At 36.7% G+C, this 19965-nt stretch overlaps 1 protein-coding gene across 3 annotated transcripts in view; it reads left to right on the plus strand.

Annotated features, from left to right (window-relative positions):
* Positions 1-1539: 1539 nt before the first annotated feature.
* The window catches only part of CFAP206 (cilia and flagella associated protein 206), a 31566-nt gene continuing 13140 nt past the window's right edge, over positions 1540-19965 (plus strand). For 2 of the 3 annotated variants that reach the window (XM_019661709.1, XM_019661711.1), the window contains exons 1-8: positions 1540-1838; positions 3041-3149; positions 4172-4255; positions 6406-6496; positions 7864-8052; positions 8983-9141; positions 10855-11063; positions 18716-18835. In XM_019661709.1, the coding sequence (XP_019517254.1) occupies positions 3042-3149; positions 4172-4255; positions 6406-6496; positions 7864-8052; positions 8983-9141; positions 10855-11063; positions 18716-18835 (960 nt within the window). In that variant the 5' untranslated portion in view covers positions 1540-1838; position 3041. Of the gene's footprint in view, positions 1839-3040; positions 3150-4171; positions 4256-4278; positions 4502-6405; positions 6497-7863; positions 8053-8982; positions 9142-10854; positions 11064-18715; positions 18836-19965 lie in introns of those variants that run through there. The other variant, XM_019661710.1, reaches the window with a different exon arrangement.

The following is a 19965-nucleotide window of genomic DNA, read 5'->3' on the forward strand; positions in this document are numbered from 1 at the left end:
GGTATGAAGTTAGTATCAGATATATACACAGGAAGTATTTGTGCCAGGTTTTGCCCAGTAGTTTAAAATTATACTTAACATGATGGCATTACTCTTACCATCTTAAAAATATTTGATATTCTAATTTATAAGTAATACATACTCATGAAAGACATTTTGCTAGATATTTTAAAGTATAAAGAAAACAGCCATGATCTCATTGCCCAGATATAACCATTGTTAAAATTTTGCTATATCACTTTCTTTTGATTATTTGGACTTGCATATTTACAATTTCAAAATTGGGCTCATTCTCTACAAGCAGCTGGCCCCCTTTCATCGTTATTTTTTCTTTATTTTGTCTTATAGATCATAAGACAGTATATACTCATTATAGAAAATCTAGAAATACCAGAAAAGTACAAAAATTAATAACAACCATTCTCAAATAATAAACAAATAAACAAAATAAATAATAACTTACCCTTACTTAGATCCAAACACTACTAATGATATTGATAAATTGACATGTGCACTTTTAATATATATATATATATATGTGTGTGTGTATGAATATGGTTGAAGTCATATTGTATATAAAATTTGCATTTGGTTTTTTAAAAATATAAGACAAAAACTTAAGATTTTTGTTCACATTTTTTTGTAATGTCTGCCTAATATCTCACTTTAATCAACATTTCTTAAATATCAGGTCTGTAGAATTCCAATGTTTTACTATTACATATCTTGCTATTCTGATAATCTATTTTTGCACAAGCTTCATCCACATTCCAGGAACATTTTCTAGAAGGGAAAAATAAATAAAATACTTTCATACTATGACTTGCGTATTTTTGTGTTAATTTATTTTGTAGTAATCTGGGAATGTCCTGACGCAAAGTATATTCTGTATATTTGTTTGCAATTTGAGAAAAATTACTGACAGTGGTCAAAAAACAAGACGTTGTTGTTTGATGTCCTGCTTCTAATGTCAGTTGAATCCTGTTTTACACTTTCATGTTGCTGGCCTAAAGAACATTAATGTTAAAGTACAAAACCTCAATTTGCCAACTCCTGACAAGGATGTGTCATTATCATGGGCTCCTTGAATGTTCAGTTTTCTCCTCTGACATCTTGGATCATCCTGTTACGGACTTCCTTTGACAACAGCACATGAAATTAAACTTTGGTCCTTTTTACTTTTGTGTTTTAATATCAGATACTTTCATATGAACTCCATTTCTCAACGATACAACCTCTCGGTTTTCCCATCCTCTCCGAACTGGCTCCTGCCTCCCAAAGACCCTCCTTTTTTTAAATGCCTATAGGTTCCCACTCTAGCAAGTTAATACTCTTGTTTAAGAAATCTTGTGTTTGTCACTCTTAACCTTGCGGTGTAGTGAACCTGCCCTTCTCTGCCTGGGGTTTGGGCCTCTGTGTTTTTTGTTTGGTTTTTAAAGTTCTTCCCGCCCATCCTTCGGGGAAAGACTCTCAAGGTTGGCCCCGCCCACACCACGGCCCCACCCCCTTCGGTCTCTAGCATTCGATCGCCATGGTTACGCGACCGCTGCGGAGAGCGCCGAGCTGCCCTGAAGGCCTGGGCAAAGATCCCGGAGTAGTGTCGGATAGACACGACTCTTCTCGATTCCGGCCAATGTCATCCCACCCGGGGCTCCACGCCCTTGAACCGGAGGTGTACCCCGCAAAAAGGCGAGCGTGGGGCGGCGGGCAGAGCCCCGGCCGCTGGAGGATCCGGTCTAATCTGGTGGAGTCTTAACTGTTAGTCAGGACTCCTCCCGCTGCGCGGCCGCTGAGCGGAATCAGCGGTCACTTCGGTTTGGAGGCGCCCAGGTTCGCAGGTCAGACCTCTAATTCCCCTTCCTGCCTCTGCTCCGCGGCGCTGGCACCCCAAAAGGCCAAAACTCGGAAGATTTAGTGCTTCAGAGAGTGGGGCGGGGAAGGTATTGAGGGGAGTCAGTAGCGACCCAATGCAGGGAACCTGACGGCGCTCGCGCGCGCGCTCGCGCACACAAAGACACGGACATGCGCACAAACGCGCGGCTAACGGTGCTTGTTACAAGCTGCTATTTTAAGAACTTTATGCCACTAAATATATAAGTATATAAATTATTTTAACCACTGAATATATAAAACTCAGTCCTCGAAACGACTCTGAGAAGAAGATAGTAATCGTATCTGTGTGTTCAGATAAGGAAACCGCCTTGCAGAGAGGTAAAGCAAATGTCCAAGGTCTCAGCTAGGAAATGGTCGGGTCACAGTGTATGGCAGCCAGTCTGGTTCTACTGGACAAAATGCCAACTGCTATCTTGCCTGAACACTAATAATGCTGAGAGTTAGCGTTATCTACCTGGAATGGCCTTTCTTGTTCTCTACACGCTAAGTTCCCCTGTGCTCAGTTACTGATACTCAGGAAAATGAGGCAACTCCATAAACATTAAAACCTACCACCTTATCCTGGTTTATAATGGAATTAATAGCCAGAAGTTCATTTTTTTCCCCATGACGCATGACTCTCACAATATATTTTGGTGTTTTGCTTTTATATTTTTAATTAAGAGCCTAAACTCCAACTTGAATGTGCAGGAAAGATAATTTAGATCTGAGCAAGAATTGTTTTCCAAGAGTCCTACAATATGAAAAGTCATTTAGTAAATATGGTGGAATAAAAATTTTCTTTTTCAAGCCGTTCTCTGCCACCTACACAGATGGGGTAGGGTTTCTCGTTAATTCTACAACCCTCCCCCCATACTTGTTTTTAAATTAAAAAATATCATGATATAAAGTGCTTTTGGTAGCCGCCATCATTTAAATAAAGAGATGTTTCAATCATTTGAAATCCCAATTGCTCTCTCTGCATCAATAAAGTCCTTAATTTTGATAAATCTAAAACTAACCAGTGAAAACATGAGGGGGGCCTCAATGCTAAGTACTAAAGTTAATAAATTATATTATGACTTTACAAATGAAATAGTGGAGAAATCTAAAGAAGAAAAAATATAAATACAATTTGAAAAAAATAACTATTGTTTTATTTTGTTAGAATGCCTCCCACGCAGGCAGAAAGTGTTATAAAGAATATCATTCGAGAAATAGGACAAGAATGTGCAGCCCATGGAGAGATTGTTTCTGAAACTCTGGTTGCTTTTATGGTAAGAATGAATATTTTTGTAAATTACTGCTTTATTAAAAAATGTTAAGCGGTGCCCATTTTCCTCTTAAAATTCGGTAAAGCTTTCCTAAATGTTATTCAGTTGAAAACATACTGATGTCATTGGACCAGTTAGCAAAAAATATTTTTTAAAAGTCTATAAGACATATCAGTTCTAGACTAATAGAGACTGATTTAGAAGATCTTGATGAGTTTTAGAAACATCAGTAATGTTGTATTGGAGTTTTTGTTTTTTTTTTTTAATTGGGGATTTGGGGGTGGGGGAACAGACAAGTTGCTGTCCTTTTGTTCTTCAGTCTAGTTGTGGAGGATCCTGCTTCACTGGCCCATGTTGTTGTTATGATCATCGTGCTCTTTCCGGGTGAGGCAGTCGGTCACTGGCCATTGGACAGCCACTCACGCTGGCTGCTGGCCTCTCATGGCAGCCCACTGCAACCAGCTGCAGCAGAGGTTGCACCCTCTGCCGCACCGGCCATTCACGGCAACCCAGCTCTAGGTCGAGCTGTTGTTCACAATCTTAGCTGTAGAGGGTGCAGTGACACTGACCCCCATGTGGGAACCGAACCAGTGGCCCTGCTGCTCAGATCTCGCACTCCCAAGCCAACTCTTAACCAACTGAGCCACTCTGCAGGCCCTTGGAGTTTTTTTAACGTCTATTTTTGTTCACTTAAAAAATTACTCATTGCTTTGTTCTCTCGATTTTTTCTTTTGATTTAACAATACACAATAATAATATTCAAATAGTTTACCAATCTAAAATCTAGCCATTGCTTTCAACATATTTCTCCATATAATTTTTCTAGCACATATTCAAATTTGATGGTTACTGCTTCCTTTCTTCAACCTCTAATGAAGATGCTGATGGCTGGGTAATAAGAAAATCAGCTGAATAATTATCTCCTGAGTAATCAAGAGGCAGATGCTTATAAAATGAAAATGTATTAAACTAATTTCATAATAATATGAAATAAAATTATTTAATGGACTCTTTCCTACTCTCAGGTGAAAGCTGTTGTCCTGGATCCAAGTAATGGCTTTAACATGGATAGAACCCTTATAAAAAGTGATGTGCAGAAACTTGTTAAGGTGATTATCCAACAATTCTCAAATTTTGAAATATTTATTTGCCATTCTAAATACAGCGTGTTATTTCCTTCAGCTCCACGAAACAAAAACCCACCAAATGGTGTTGCAAACAAATAAAGAATTTATTCTTTTCCTCATAAAACAAAGTCCAGAGGTACATAGGCTGTTTCTCCTGGCTTCCTGGGTCACCAGTGTGATTATGGATTTCATCCCATGGTGGCAAGATGGAATTTCACTTTGAGGCAGGTATGGGGGTGGGAGGAACAATTGGGTCTCTCACTTTCTATCCCGCCTATCCGCTTACATTTATTGACCAGAATGATATTGCAAGTGAGCCTGGGACATTGATTTTTCTTCTTCTTTTTTAATTGAACAAATCTTTGCCCCAATCCAAAACGGGGCTTTACTAGTAAGAAAGAAGGGGTGTGATACTGGCTGGTAGCAGTGTCGGCCACAGTATTTTAGAGACATCTTGTTAGTAAACTAATGTTACATTGAGAACATTTTAACTGCTTTGTCATATACTCTAAAGTTACATAGTACTACATTAAAATTCATATCATTGCTTCAGTGTAATTTCTATTTTTCAATTCTAAAGGAAAAATTGAAGCCAAATTAAAATAATTCATAGTTAGAAATCAAGTAGATGTGCCTGAAAACCAGTTTTAAAAACTAGAGAAGGCAGGAACTTTAGACATCATTAATGTTTTCATATGTTTTAAGTTTGACTCACTGGATTTAGGTGCTTAAATATTTATTTTCTAAATATTCCTAAACATATTTCCTAAAAATTCAACATTTTTATTTCTCCTTGGCCTAATGATTTTAATTCCCTCCTCTACACAAAAGACTTTATACAGTTTTCCCAAACTTGTATATGGATATTTTCTGGGTTCTAACAAATGATAGAGAAAATTTTTATCATCCCCATCTTGCCTCACAGCAATTCACATGGTGGAGCACAGGTCTGGTTGCAGATGCTGGAGGGGTCAGGAAAAGCTTTGGAAGCCTGAGCCGGGGAATATGTTAGGATGACTGTGCGGTAGAGACGCCACGATTCTCCAGGGCAGCCTAGAGCTGTGTCTCTCCATGCTGATTTTAAATGTGGTATAACATCCATTCTTAGCAATAGGAGAAATGACTGACAGTCAGCAATTTTATTGGAAAGCCATGGAGGAGAATCAAGGAGGAACAGAAAATAAGTTTTTCTCCTTTTCATGGCTCAAGAAGTTTTTCTTTTTTCCTGTAATTCAACAAAGTTGGGAAAACAAGCTCAATGTACCTTTAATGTGACAGGAATACTAACTATAAATGTATATCATAATTCAAGTGACAAAGTTTATTTCCTTTTTTTCTCAATTAAAAATCACGTGGATGAGCTAATCTTTGTGAACTCTGTGTTTGGAACAGTACTTCTGCACCTGGAGGGATACAGGCCCACAGGTGGCCCAGCAAGGCAGGATTGGTGCTGAGGAGGTGGGGTGAGGGTATATTAAAGATATAAAACCTAAGGTGTGAGACAGGAAAGAGTGGGGTGGAGGGGTGGAGAGGAGAGGAGAGGAGAGAAGAAAATAAAAATTCATGTTGATCATCTAATCTAAAGGGGCAGAGCAGAGCAGGGGCATGAGTCATTCATGGGGGGTTGGGGGTGGGGAATAAGAGAAAACAGAGCAGAGGAAGCAATTTTGAAACTGAAGGCAGAGCCAGAGAAATTTTGTGAGCAGAGCTTTTCATAAAATGCTTGTGACCTCTAGCATCAGCTAAGAAGGAGTGTTGTTTAAGGCTCAAATAAATAGGAATGAGGAACTCTAGAAAAGCTCTAGACAGGAGTTTAAGCTTCATGGAACATTTAGACTGCATAGACTAATCAAAATGTTAAGTGCCTTGCTTTCAACTAGACTGTTAGCCACCTGGGTATGGTGATATTGGTTAACTCAGGGGAAATAACATCACTTAATAAATGTTGGTTGGGTAAATTACAGATCATGAAGTCCTCAAAGAGAAAATAATAATAAGAGGGGTTATTGGTGGAGAAATATCAGAGACTATTGCTTTGATGTTTCCCTTTATTTTTGAAAATAACTTTAGAAAATACTTCTGATCATTTCAGAAACTATAACTAGAAGCATTCATGGGGTATTCTTTTCTAGCTTTGTGTGAGTCGGCTATTGGACAGTAAAAATCCATCCTTGGACACCATTAAGATGCAAGTCTACTTTGACATGAATTATACAAGTCGAGGTAACATAACATAGCTATTGTGATATGCGTTTTAAAAAGATTCATATTGTATTTAAGGTAACAAGGACTTCATTTGATTGTCAATGAACAATTTCATTTTCTGGTCTATCTTTTGAATTTTTTTTCCAATTTTGAAGAATGTTGGAAATGCTAAATGAGAAAAACACCAATTCTAAGTATGCCCATAATAATTATGTTTCCAAGTCTATTGTGTTTTAACAGTTATATCACTAATACATAATAATTATAAATTAAAACAACCAGTCCATTGAAGTTAGAAGTTGCTGATTTTTTAAATTAATTTGCTGATTTTTTTGTCCCTTGTTTATTTATATTAACTCATAATGCTTACCTAGATTATGTAACTACCCAAAAATGAAATGAATAATGGTAAATTTAAGAACATATTTACTTATGTAAATAGTTTCTTGCATACATCAGAGAAAAACTGGAAGACAAGAGAAAAAGGAAAATGAATTCCTTTATACACTACCCTGCTGTAATGTAATCGTTATTAACCATTTGGTAATTTCCATTGTCTTTTTTTTCCCTGTATATACTGAACTTTCAGTTATGCTACATATGTAAAATTATATATCTTGCTTTTTTTGTTGAACAATAATGAAATTTTTAAGCAAAACTAATCATGGAATTGATGACATAATTTATATTTTTTAATTGAAAAATGTTCTGCTGTTTTTGTGGTAAGATTATAGGTATGAACTGTGCATGCTTAGTATGTTAATTATCATAATAGTAAAATGAGGTGTTTTGTTGAGTTAGTTCCAAGAATTGTGCTGCTGGTAAATTGTGGCTTCCACCACAATTAAGCCTAAACCTCATTGTATCACAGGAAGAAGGGAGAGGGATACAGTTCTTGATGAAACATTGTATTATCAGTAATGCTATTCAGAGGAAATTTATCTAGAACTAAGATAGAAATACACATAATTGAACAGGAATATTTTCACTACATTAATGTGTATACTATATGTGCTTACATATAACATATGTATATTGTACACATATTTATACTATACATGTTTATAATACATATTATGAATTGTCTGTATGCTTTCTGCTTAATTGGGAAGTTGTAGCCCTCTGATATTAGTATTTGGGTTGTCTATTTAAAGTCTTATGTGTTTTGACAAGTACACCATTTAAATTGCTGTAATAAATCTTTACCACTAAATATTTGTCTTGAGGCTACCTGCTGGCCACTGTTTATTATGACATCTTAAGAAAATACTTGGTTTCATGCAATAGAATTGCCATACCCAAGCCATTTTTTTCTCTGGTCCTACTTTCTTATGTGATAATTCTAAGTATCAAATATATGGATCATTGTCCTTTGTCAATTTTAGAGGAATTTCTCGAAGAACATCACCGGGTCCTGGAGTCTAGATTAGGCTCTGTTCTCAGAGAGATTACAGATAACAGAGCATGTGCTCGAGAAGAATTGGAAAGCCTCTACCGAAAGGTTGTCAGCTATATGTTACTGCGCTCTGGGCTTGGATCCCCTACAGATATCAAGATTGTCAGAGAGGCAACAGGTAAAAAATACACACATTTGCCATTCCATAAGTGAGAATATATGAACATTGAATATTATAAAATGTGTTAAATTACATGTATTGAAGATTGAAGTTTCCTTTTCATCTGAAAAAAAAAATCAGCATATGTAAGTGGTTAAAACTTACCCAGACTCCTTTTACACTGAGTATCAACTCTAAAACTCAAGTAGCACCTCTGGAAAGTGAATATTGTTAGATTTCGTAGAGCTGTACATATTTGGGGATCTATTACTCCTCATGAGAGAAAATTGGCAGTATGATTAAGGGTACCAGGCTGATTGGGTAATGGGGACCACTGGAAAGGGATATTTTGCATTGATGAAAGAGTTGAGTCTGTCACCTAAAGCAGATGATGGAAAAGGACACTGTTTTATCCTCAGGAAATACTTGCCTACTTTCATACTTTAAGACAAGAAATAGGCAATATCTCTAACCTTCCTATGGCTTTCTTCCATAATTATTTTAAAGCATCATTTTTTTTCCTACTCAGAGTAATTAGAAACCTTGTTTTAATGCCCATTGCCAAAAATTACTGATGGATGCTTAATTATTAAAAATAGACACAAGGCAATGGCATTATTTCAGTAGCCCAGCTTTTTTTTTTTTTTTAGCTGAACCATCCTGCCACCTGTTGGCAGCTCAGCTGCAGCTCAGCTCAGGCTGGGAATCAAACTGCTGTTGCTCAGAGCTTGCACTCTTGAGCAAGCTCTTAACCAACTGAGCCGCTTAGCCAGCCCAGCCCAGCTTTGATATGGTAAATTTTGCTGTGTATTCTGTAATCAGGTATCAGAAATTTAAAGTCATATAAGTAAAAGACAGGCCTTTTAACTTTTGCTGGAAGAAACATGTGATTTAAGCTCTGCTATTTTTATTCTATCATTTTGTTGTCCTTTTTGTGATTTGTTTTAGCTGCCCTACAGAGTGTTTTCCCTCAGGCTGAGCTTGGGACATTTCTAACTCTTTCTAAGAAGAACAAAGAACGCCAGCTGAAAGACCTCTCCATGCTTGTTACTGGAATTCGTTTGTTTAACCAGGACTGTGGAAAGGGAGGAGAAGGCATTGATGACTGTAGGTATATCATTAGGTTAATTCTGTAAGTTATGTAGGTTTAAATTTTAACTTGCACAGTGAAGAAAATACTACCCAGCACACTACTAGCATTCTTAGATTTAAGATTTGCAGTTTTGTACCTTAGTTACAACTACAATGTATAGTAATTTTTAATTTTGCTGGAGCAAGACTTTAAATTTTATGGGAAAGGAATGAGGGGGCCTGCCCAGAAGCCAGCCCCTGTCCCATTCATTGAGCTTCATATACTTTGCTCCAAATAACGAAAAGGGAGTAAAACTCAGTAATTTAAAAAATAAAAAATTACCCTGAAAAGAAAACAGTTGCTGATGTAGTTAATGGAATGAAAAGGTCCAAGAGGAGATATCTGCTACTCTGTAAATTCTGGAGCATTTACTATGCTGTAATAGACTTAATACATTCACTATCTGTAAGTTTGAAAGTACTCATGAAATATGTAGTCAAGGACCTACCAGTAGAAGTAACTTCCTTATGAGTTTGGTGCACATATAGGCCCACTGATAAGGGGTTAGTGTCTTTTACGAGATCACTGATCCACTGATCTAGTACAATTGGGTAACTTATTGCATTTTAAAAACTCTTTCAAAAAGTTAAATTCCCATTCTTCATAATGTTCCCTATCTTGTTAGACTATTCTGTTATTTTTCACTATCCTGATGAGTTTCTTAAGTTGGACACTTCTCTTATTCTCTTTTTTCTCCTCTTTCCTCTCCCCTTCCCCCTACGCCTTCTTCTTACAAATAGAAAAGATTAAACAGAAGGAGAAATAGAGTGGCTTTTCCAGAGACCCCTGGTCAATAGCACATAATACCGAAGGCTATCAATTCTTTAGGCACTTCTGTCTTTTAGTGACAAAAGCTGATATGCTCTACCTTTTCATTATTGTTCTGTCAATATCTTTTGTTTAGACCATCTTTTTTTTTTCTTCTTTTTTTGGATTCTTTTTTCATGGTGTGGGACCCATGAAATACATACCTCATTATTATTAATTTGGTTGAGAAAAAAACTAAATGCTGAAATATCACTTTCTAGGCTTTTTCGTTTTAATTCTTTGTAAATTTCTTCATGTCTCTCTCTCTCTCTCTCTCTCTCTCTCTCTNTGTCTCTCTCTCTCTCTCTCTCTCTCTCTCTCTCTCTCTCTCTCTCTCTCTCTCTCTCTCTCTTAAAGATTTTTTTGGGGAATTGGGGAAGGGGAACAGTGTTGGGGAATCGGGGAAGGGGACCAGCCAAGTTGTTGTTCTTCAGTCTTCGTTGTGGAGGGCGCCAGTCACCATCTGGCTTCCCGTCAGCAGCTCCTGGCCTCTAAGCTCAAGGTACTGTTTTCAATCTTAGTTGCGGGTGGGTATAGCCACAATCCTATGCAGGAGTTGAACCAGTAGCCTTGTTGTTAAGAGCGCACGCTCTGTCCACTGAGCCATCCAGGCGGCAGCTCAAGGTGCCAAGTTCAGTCTTAGTTGTGGGTGGGCATAGCCCACCATCAAACAGGCAATCTTGTTGTTACTCCAGCTGAGCCATCCTGCCATCTGTTGGCAGCTCAGCGACAGCTCAGCTTGGGCGCAGTGTCACTGGCCCATGTGGGAATCGAACTAGTGGCCCTGTTGCTCAGAGCTCATGCTCTTAAGCCAACGCTTAACCAACCTAGCCACTCGGCTGGCCCTCTTCATGTCTCTCTTAATATGCCTTTAAAAACAGTGCCAGCTATTCTCCGTGAAGCAATTCCAGCCACCACTCAGCATATTGATTCCCAACTTCAGATTGCCCAGGACCTGGCTTACCGCTACACGGCCATCCTTGAGAAAGTAACAGAGAACCCACTCATGAGTATGGAACTGCAGTCATATATGTTAAAAGAAGCACTATATAATGTGCGACAGTATGAGATCTTCCTTCAGACCATTTTGGTAAGTTAATGTCTTAAGATCTGGCCTTCCACATAAAATGCAACCGTGTCAGATATTATGGTGCTGAAACAAAAGGTAAAACCAGGTATTGATAAAGGAAGCAACCTGAATAACTGTTTGGTTTATGTCACATCTATAGGACCAGGAGCTAAAATAGAAATGGGGTAGCTGGATTTTGACTTTAAGGAAAATTTATTGGTAGGAATTAATTTTATACTTGTTGATTCTTTTTGGTACACAGTAGTATGATGCTTAGTATGCTGTAGTTAAGCAGTGGCATGTGTGTGTATGTAAGTAATACTACAGTTAATACTTTATACTCAGAGCAAGTGTCTAATACTGTATTTGCCGGCATATAAGACGACTGGGCGTATAAGACGACCCCCTAACATTTCCACTCAAAATACAGAGTTTGTTATATACTCGCCGTATAAGACTACCCCCTCTTCCGCACACCTTCCACACACCAAATAAAAGGTAAAACAATATCAGATTTGATTTGGCCCACTGAAGTGCAAACAAGCGTATTGTATTTCGTGTCACCACATAACCGTTTTGGCGATGTTGAGCCACCATGTCTGCTACATGTTTTTCGAGTTCTGGCCAGTGTGGGGTGCCTCTTCTTAATGCACACTTACCCCTTGGCATACTCTTTAATGCTTTCTCATTTGATTTCCAGTCCCGAACCATCTTTTCTGTTACTCCATATTGTCTTGCAGCAGCACAATTATTATTTTCCTTAGCAAAGTTTATAACTTTCAGTTTAAAATTTGCATCATACTTCTTTCTTTTGGCTGGTGCCATGATAGGGATGATAGGGGTTTGACTGGTCGACATTTTCTATGCTGTACTGTACAATGGTGCAGTATTGTGGTTGGCTGTTGGCTGTATACAAAGCCTGATTTGATTGGTCCCTGCTCCCTGTTTGCCCGCCCTGTCACTATAGCAGTCTGGTCCACCCTTGCATCAGCATCTCCCTGGGACCTCACTAGTGCGCAAGTGCGAGCTCTTCAACATTCTAACAGGCACCATGATAGCGCAAAATCGCGAATCTTCAATGCATAATATGTAAAGAAATATACGGTAACCCGAATTACCATAACAGCAAAATCGCATAACAGCCGAGCATACACCCAGCAGCGCTGCTGATGCCTGAACGGTATGTGGAATGAAGTGGGCGGGCATCGGGAGGCCACTATGGCACGGGGCAAGCACTATGGGCAGTCTATCTGAAGTGTACCTGGCGTATAAGACGACCCCCCACTTAGAGGCATATTTTTCAGGGCCAAAAAATCGTCTTATACGCCGGCAAATACGGTATATTGTTTGGCAGGTAGTTGACACTCAAATAATTTTTATATAATTATTTGTATTGTAAAATTTGGTAGAAAAGATTTTTATTTCTGATGATTTTAGATCTAATGAACAAGCCAAACAATATCTCCAAAGAGTTTGAAAATATGGTAAAGTGGTGATTTTGAACTTTTTTAAAGTAGCAGAGCTCTTTCTTTCAGACAGATACTTATTCAGAATCCTCAAAATATAAAACAGGTATTTAGATGAAAGGGTTGGAGGGCCTTTTCACCGAGGAACATCCCCGTGCCACCCCAGGGTCCCAGGGCACACAGCTTGTCAGCAATGTCATGACAGCAAGCTGGGTTCCCACCAGTCACTGCTTTTGTCTTTTGGATTTTTGCAGCTTTATTCAGGTATAATTGACAAAATTGTAAGACACTTGAAATGTATAGTGTGGTGATTTTATAAATGTGTACATTGTGATAGGATTCCCCCCATCCACTTAATTAACACATGCAACCCACTGGTTGCTGTTTACCTTCACAGCCCCTACTTTCCAGTAACCATGAGGTGGACAGTCAGCAAGACTGTCTTTTGTATGAGTGAATACTAGTATCCTGAGGGATAGAACAGGATGTGTTCTGATCCTTTCTTCTTCTTAACTGCTATTCATTATGCTAATGAATTGATACTACTTTTTTGATGCTCTTCATCTGTCTTCTTTCTTTACCGCGACTGTAGAGAATATAAAGATAAATATTCAGATGGCATGACTTCATTGCAACAAACTAGGAGTGGTACTCACAACTGACCTACCATCTAATTGCCTTCAGAATGGAGGATTCTAAATCAACTATTCAAAACCAAATCATCCTTTAGGGTAGATGTTCATCTAACATGACTTGTGTAATGAGTCAGATACTAAGGGGATTTTCAAATCAGTTTATCTTGAAGGGCATATGGGTCCACAGAAGTAGACTTCACACTTCCTTTTGTCATTTACATTTAGAAGGATATCATAAGTACCTCGGCAAGCTGTCACACATGCTGTAAGGATGTTGTAGAGAATGTTGTTCATTATACAGTATCTTCTCATAGCTTTCAATCATATATGATATTCAATCAACTAGCTTACAGTCTTACATTCTCACTGGAGTTCTCATTCTCAGAACTAGAGGAACAATGTATAAGTGATGAGTATAGGCTCTACAATCAGGCTGCATGGATTCTCATCTTAACTTTCCCATTTACTAAATCTGTGTTTTTGAGGAAGTTGCTAACTTCTCCGTGCCTTGGTTTCCCCATCTGTAAAATGGGGTTATTGATAGTCTTCACTAAGGTAGAACAGTGTCTGGCACAGAGTAAGAGCTTAATAAGTTGATGATGATGATGATGACATTGCTGCTGATGATGTTCATCAGTACCCTCATCGTTATCGTTAGGGCTTTAGCAGAATAGCTTTGATTTCATTCGAGGTAGGGGCACAAGCTGAAGAGCTCTTATTTTTCTAGATAATATCTAATTTTCAAACTCTGCTGCTCATGTTATTGAGAAAGTTAATTTTCTGATCTTAGCACTTTTCATGATTATTTCGTACTAACTTCAGTGAGGGTGAAGATGAGTTCTGCTAACCTCTGACTTTTTGCTGCTTAATCAGTGTTTCTTTTTGTTGTTTTGTTTTTTTAACTATCCAAACTTCCCCCATCAATCTACCTTAGTTACAGTTAAGGTTGATGATTACAGAATGGATATTGGTTTAATCAGTATTATCTCTAGGTTATAAAATATGTGAATTTATGTTTAGCTGAGACTTTAGCCATCTATGAAATCTATGAATATTCTTTTTTAAAAGACACATTATTTGAACAGATGTTAATATAATTTTTTGAAGTATTGATTTTAAGAAAATTTTCTTTTGCCAATGCTACATTCAGTTTATGTAAACATTTAAAAAAATCCAATTATAGCTTGGGTAAGATAGTGAGTTATTTCATTTTCTTTTGATCAGGAACTTTGCTGCAGTGAACAGATTCAAATATTCTGGAAGAAAAAAGGGAGAGTGATCATAGTCTTGCAGACACTCTTGGCTGAGAGAACAGAATTTCATCCTCTGTGGGTTTTTAAAGTGCAAGGCAGTAACCAAATAGAGACAGCCACTTACTGTATTGTGCAAGTAAAAGTTGCATTTCACACATAACATTTAAAAAATGTATTGTGTAAGACAAGACTTTTGTAGATTTCCTGCTCCCACGCTGTGTTTGCAGGGCCCATTCATAGGACTTCTTGATTTTTCCTGATAATTCAAGAAAAAAAATCAGTTAGGTGTAATTTGTGCTTGTTTATAAGGAACTTATTAGTTAACAAGGGGAGCAGAAGGGGAGAGGAAAAGAAGCATACTGAGATCACATGCTTTCCTCAAGCATTTTTTGGCTGTTTTATGAAAAATTAGTTTTTAAGTGAAAGCATTCTTAGAGAACTAACTGTATTAGTATTTTTTTTAACTGACAATCTTATTAGATTTAAGTGTTAGGATGCTGCCAAGTTCATGGTGGCAGATGCAAGTGTTTCAAAATGAGAATTTTATCACTAGCAACAAAAACTATTGTTTTTCTGAAGTGACAGACTCACATCAATCACTTTCCAGAAAATATCTGCCAAACAGATAAGGCTCAAAAATCAGTTTCTTCTTTCAAGTAAAATTGTGTTCTACTGAGTGGAGGAGGTTAATTCAGCTCACAATTCAATCATGCAAGTGTTTTCCTCAAGAGAACTATGAATTTTAATGTGCAGTAGAAGTCTTTTATATGTACTTTCCATTTCATCACTCTGATTATTTAAAAGCTGTGTCCTTAAGGATCAAGATTTAATAAAATTAATACTTTTTACTGTATCATCAAAGATATTTTTAAGTGAAACAGGCTTTTTTAATTGAGATATAATTGACATATAACATAGTAGTTTCAGGTGTACAACATGATTCGATATTTGTATATATTGCAAAATGATCACCACAGTAAGTCTATTTAAAATCCTTTACCACACATAGTTACAATTTTTTTCTTGTGATGAGAACTTCTAAGATCTACTCTCTTAGCAACTTTCAAATATACAATACAGTATTGTTACCTATAGCCACCATGTTGTTACATTACATCCCCAGGACTTACTTATCTTATAACTGGAAGTTTTTACTCTTTGACCCCCTTCACCCATTTCTCCCAGCCTCCAACCCCAATCTATGGAAACTACCAGTCTTTTCTCAGTACCTCTGAGCTCTTTTTTGGGGGCGGGGTTCCACCTATAAATGAGATCATACAATATTTGTTTTTCTCTGTCTGACTTATTTCACTTAGCATAATGTCCTCAAGGTCCATCCATGTTGTCACAAATAGCAGGATTTCCTTCCTTTTTATGGCTAAATAATATTCCATTGTATATGTGTATACATATATACCACATTTTCTTTATCCATTCATCCATCAATGGACACGTAGTTTGCTTCCATGTCTTGGCTATTGTAAATAATGCTGCAATGAACATGGGGGTGCATATATCTTTTCCAGTTAGTGTTTTCATTTTCTTTGGATAAATACCCAAAAATGGAATTGGTGGATTATATGGTAGTTCTATTTTTAATTTTTTGAGGAACCTACCTCCATACAGTTTTCCATAGTGGCCGCACCAATTTATAGCCCCAAAAACAGTGCACAAGGGTTCCCTTTTCTCCACATTTTCAACACCTACCTCTTGTCTTTTAGATAATAGCCATTCTAACAGGTGTGAGGTGGTACCTCATTGTGGTTTTGACATGCATTTCCCTGATGACTGGTGATGTGGAGCACCTTTTCATGTACCTGTTGGCCATCTGTATGTCTTCTTTGGAAAAGTGTCTATTCAGATCCTCTGCTCATTTTTTAATTGGATTGTTTGGTTTTTTTTTGCTATTGATTTATATGAGTTCTTTATGTATTTTGGATAATAGTCCTTATCAGATATATGATTTACAAATATTTTCTCCCTTTGGTAGGTTGCCTTTTCATTTTATTGATGATTTTCTTTGCTGTGTAGAAGCTTTTTAGTTTGATATAGTCTCACTTCTTTATTTTTGCTTTTGTTGTCAAAGCCAAAAAAATCATTGCTAAGACCAATGTCAAAGAGCTTACTGCTTATGTTTTCTTAAAGTTTTATGGTTTCAAGTGTATGTTCAAATATTTAATCAATTTTGAGTTGATTTTAGTATATGGCATAATCAGCGGTTCTCAACCTTCCTAATGCCATGACCCCTTAATACAGTTCCTCATGTTGTGGTGACCCCCAACCATAAAATTATTTTCATTGCTACTCTATAACTGTAATTTTGCTACTGTTATGAATCATAATGTAAATATCTTTTTGTTTTCTGATGGTCTTAGGTGACCCCTGTGAAAGGGTCATTCTACCCCCAAAGGGGTCGTGACCCACAGGTTGAGAACCGCTACATAAGATAGTGGTTCAGTTTTATTCTTTTGCATGTGGCTGTCCAGTTTTCCCAACAGCATTTATTGAAGAGACTGCCCCTTCCCCATTGTATATTCTTGCCTCCTTTGTTGTAAGTTAACCACCCATATATACATGAGCTTATTACTGGGTTCTGTATTTTGTTCCATTGATCTATATTTTGATTATTATAGCCTTGTAATAGAGTATGAAATCAGGAAGCATGATGAGTCCACCTGTGTTCTTTTCAAGATTGCTTTTTTTGGGGTATTTTGTGGTTCTATACAAGTTTGGGGATTGTTTGTTCTACATTTATGGAAAATGTTATTGGAATTTTGATAGAGATGGCATTGAACTTATGGATTGCTTTGGGAAGTATGGGCATTTTAGCAATATTAATTTCTCTAATTCATAAGCACAGACTATCTTTCCAGTTATTTGTGAGGACTGACTTTACAACTAAAACCTCAATATGGTTGTGAACAAGCTCTTTTTGCTAAAATGTAACAGAGGGATTGTTTTTAGGACATTACCAGGAAAAACCAAGAAGTTCTGTGAATAGCACATAGTAAGAATAAATGTTAGCAATTATTCCAGATTCAGCATGGACTAAATGGTCTGTGAATGGACCCTACAAACCTAGCTTGGTGGAGAAGATCTAGAGTATTTTCAATTATAGGTTTTATAATAAGAAGTGTTATGTGTTGAATGTAACTTTACTTTGGAGAACATATGCAGATTTGTGTTCCTTGTTGCTGTTGCACCAATCTAAAAAGACTTTAAGGACTACATTTTCATATTTGATTCCTAAAACAAAACTAACAAACATGGGGATAAAATACTCTGTGGGATAGACAAGAGACCCATTAGATAGGTTAGCTAATATTATATGGGAGAATGAGGAGGGGAGATGCTTAAAGACTAATATAGGCAAAATTGAAAAAAAGGATACATGTTATGTTTGTGAATAAAAAATTTCCTTCATTAAAATACAATAATAATGTTTGATATTTGTTGTGAAGTTATTATTTTTGTTATTTAAAAATATTCTAGTAAAGCATATAGTTAGGCTTACAGATATCTGAAAATGCAAATATGCTTTTTTTCTCTTCGAGTAAATGTCACTTTTTTACACTGTACTGATAAACCCATACCACCACCATTTTTTATCGCATCTTAGTGCAATATAATGGGTAAGAGCTGGGCTCTGGGCTCAGATGGTCTGGGGTAGAACCATAATTCTACCCCTTATTAGAATACATCCTTGGGCAATTTACTTACCTTTCTATACCTTGGTTTTCTTATTTGTACTTACCCCTTTTTGTACCTATAAGTATTTAATATGGTGCTTAGCACACAGTAAGAATAAATGTTAGCAATTTTTTCAGATTCAGCATATAGCACCTTATTTTCAGATTACTATTGTATCAGAAATATATTGTTTTTCTTTCAATACTGTGGTTTTTAAGATTTTCTATATTCTTGAATGTAATTTTTAAAAATTTTAGTATCAAAATAGTTTTCAGAGGAACACCTCATTAATTTTATCATTGATGAATGAGAAAATAACAAGTATGCAAAGCTGTGTCAAAGACTCCACTTCTCAGGAATGCAATTACACTGACTATCAAGGAATAACTGTGTACATTTGAGAAAAGGTATAGCATTGCATTTCAAAAGATGCCTTCATTCAACAATTATTTCTGGAGCACTATCCATATGTCAGGACTGTTCTTGGTGTTGGAGATACCACAGAGAACAGACTCTGCTCTCAGTGAGCTTACCTTCAAGGAATGTGGGGAGCAGGTAGGGATTAAAACACCTCTGATTTTTGTAGTGAAATTATAAAAATATTAATGCAAATTATGTTGTCTTCACAGTCAGATATAATTATTTGTGCTCAAGAAGTGGAAATGATGATAAAGCAGTTAGGAGCCCATCTGGAACAACTGAAAATGACTGTAAAATCAAAGACAGCTGTCCCAACATCACAGGTCTTTGTAAGTATTTATCATCAACTTTTACGTTGTTTAAAGGTGAATATACTTTTGAGTCCTATAAAATTGAATCAGAAGTAGTTGTAATTATATTTAATTACTAAAAATGTAATATTAGTTTTATACAAGTTGATACTGTTTTTCATCATTATTTTGTAGTCATAGTATAGAGAGGATTCCCTTGGTGGGCATTTGCTACTAAAGGAAGTGCAGACACACACAGACACACACGCGCACACACACACAAAATCATATTATCACTATTGGCTGTGGCAACAAAAATAATCCATAGTACAGTGTTGAAAATGTGTTCACAGTAGCTATTAGAAATTGCCTTTGGCAAAGAGGTGATGTAACTTGTGACTTTCCTGAAAAGACAGATAATAATCCCTTCAACTACCAGGCCTGCACTTGCTGACTTTTCTGATTATTTACACCATCTTATGGGCAAATCTGATAGCCCTAAGGGGGGGTATAAGGTGCACATACAGTATTTTATAGAACCTCTTGAGGCTCTGATAATTTTCCATGATCGTTCCTAGTATTTGGTTTGAAAAAAACCAAGAAACCAAAGGCTAAGTTGTTTCACCTGAAGTAGGGCCTGATGATTATTATTTTTTATCTCATTGGCCTAAAATCTTTAACTTGCAGCTCACAATACATGCCCCCAGCTATATTTTTAGACTTTCCATGTTCTCTTGAATCATGATTGAGCCAGATAAGTCTAATTATAATGAGTCATATTTAGTTCTTTTATAAAAAAGAAGATATTTTCCCTTTTGAAGAAGATTTTGACCTTTTGAAGTGAAGGACCCATAAATCTTTCTGCTTTTAGGCATGTCAGGAAAAGGAGGGAAGTTTTATTTTCTCCAAAGTATGCCTTTACTTCTAGTTGGAGCCATAATAAGATCATTTGTGGTGCCTGCTGTTTGGAAATAGAGCCAGCTGATCAAATGTATTTGTTTTTGTTTTTTTCTTTTAGTAAATTAACTTTATAGCAATCATACCAAAATAAAATACAAGTTTATTTCCTCCTAATTTATGAGTCAAATATCTTTCTAGTTTCTATTGTCTAACTTCATGAGACTTTTACCTGTCTTAAGAAATAATTTCTTTACAAATAGTATTTCTTT

This window comes from Hipposideros armiger, unplaced genomic scaffold, assembly GCF_001890085.2.
Source record: "Hipposideros armiger isolate ML-2016 unplaced genomic scaffold, ASM189008v1 scaffold_358, whole genome shotgun sequence".
NCBI classification, from domain to species: Eukaryota; Metazoa; Chordata; class Mammalia; order Chiroptera; family Hipposideridae; genus Hipposideros; species Hipposideros armiger.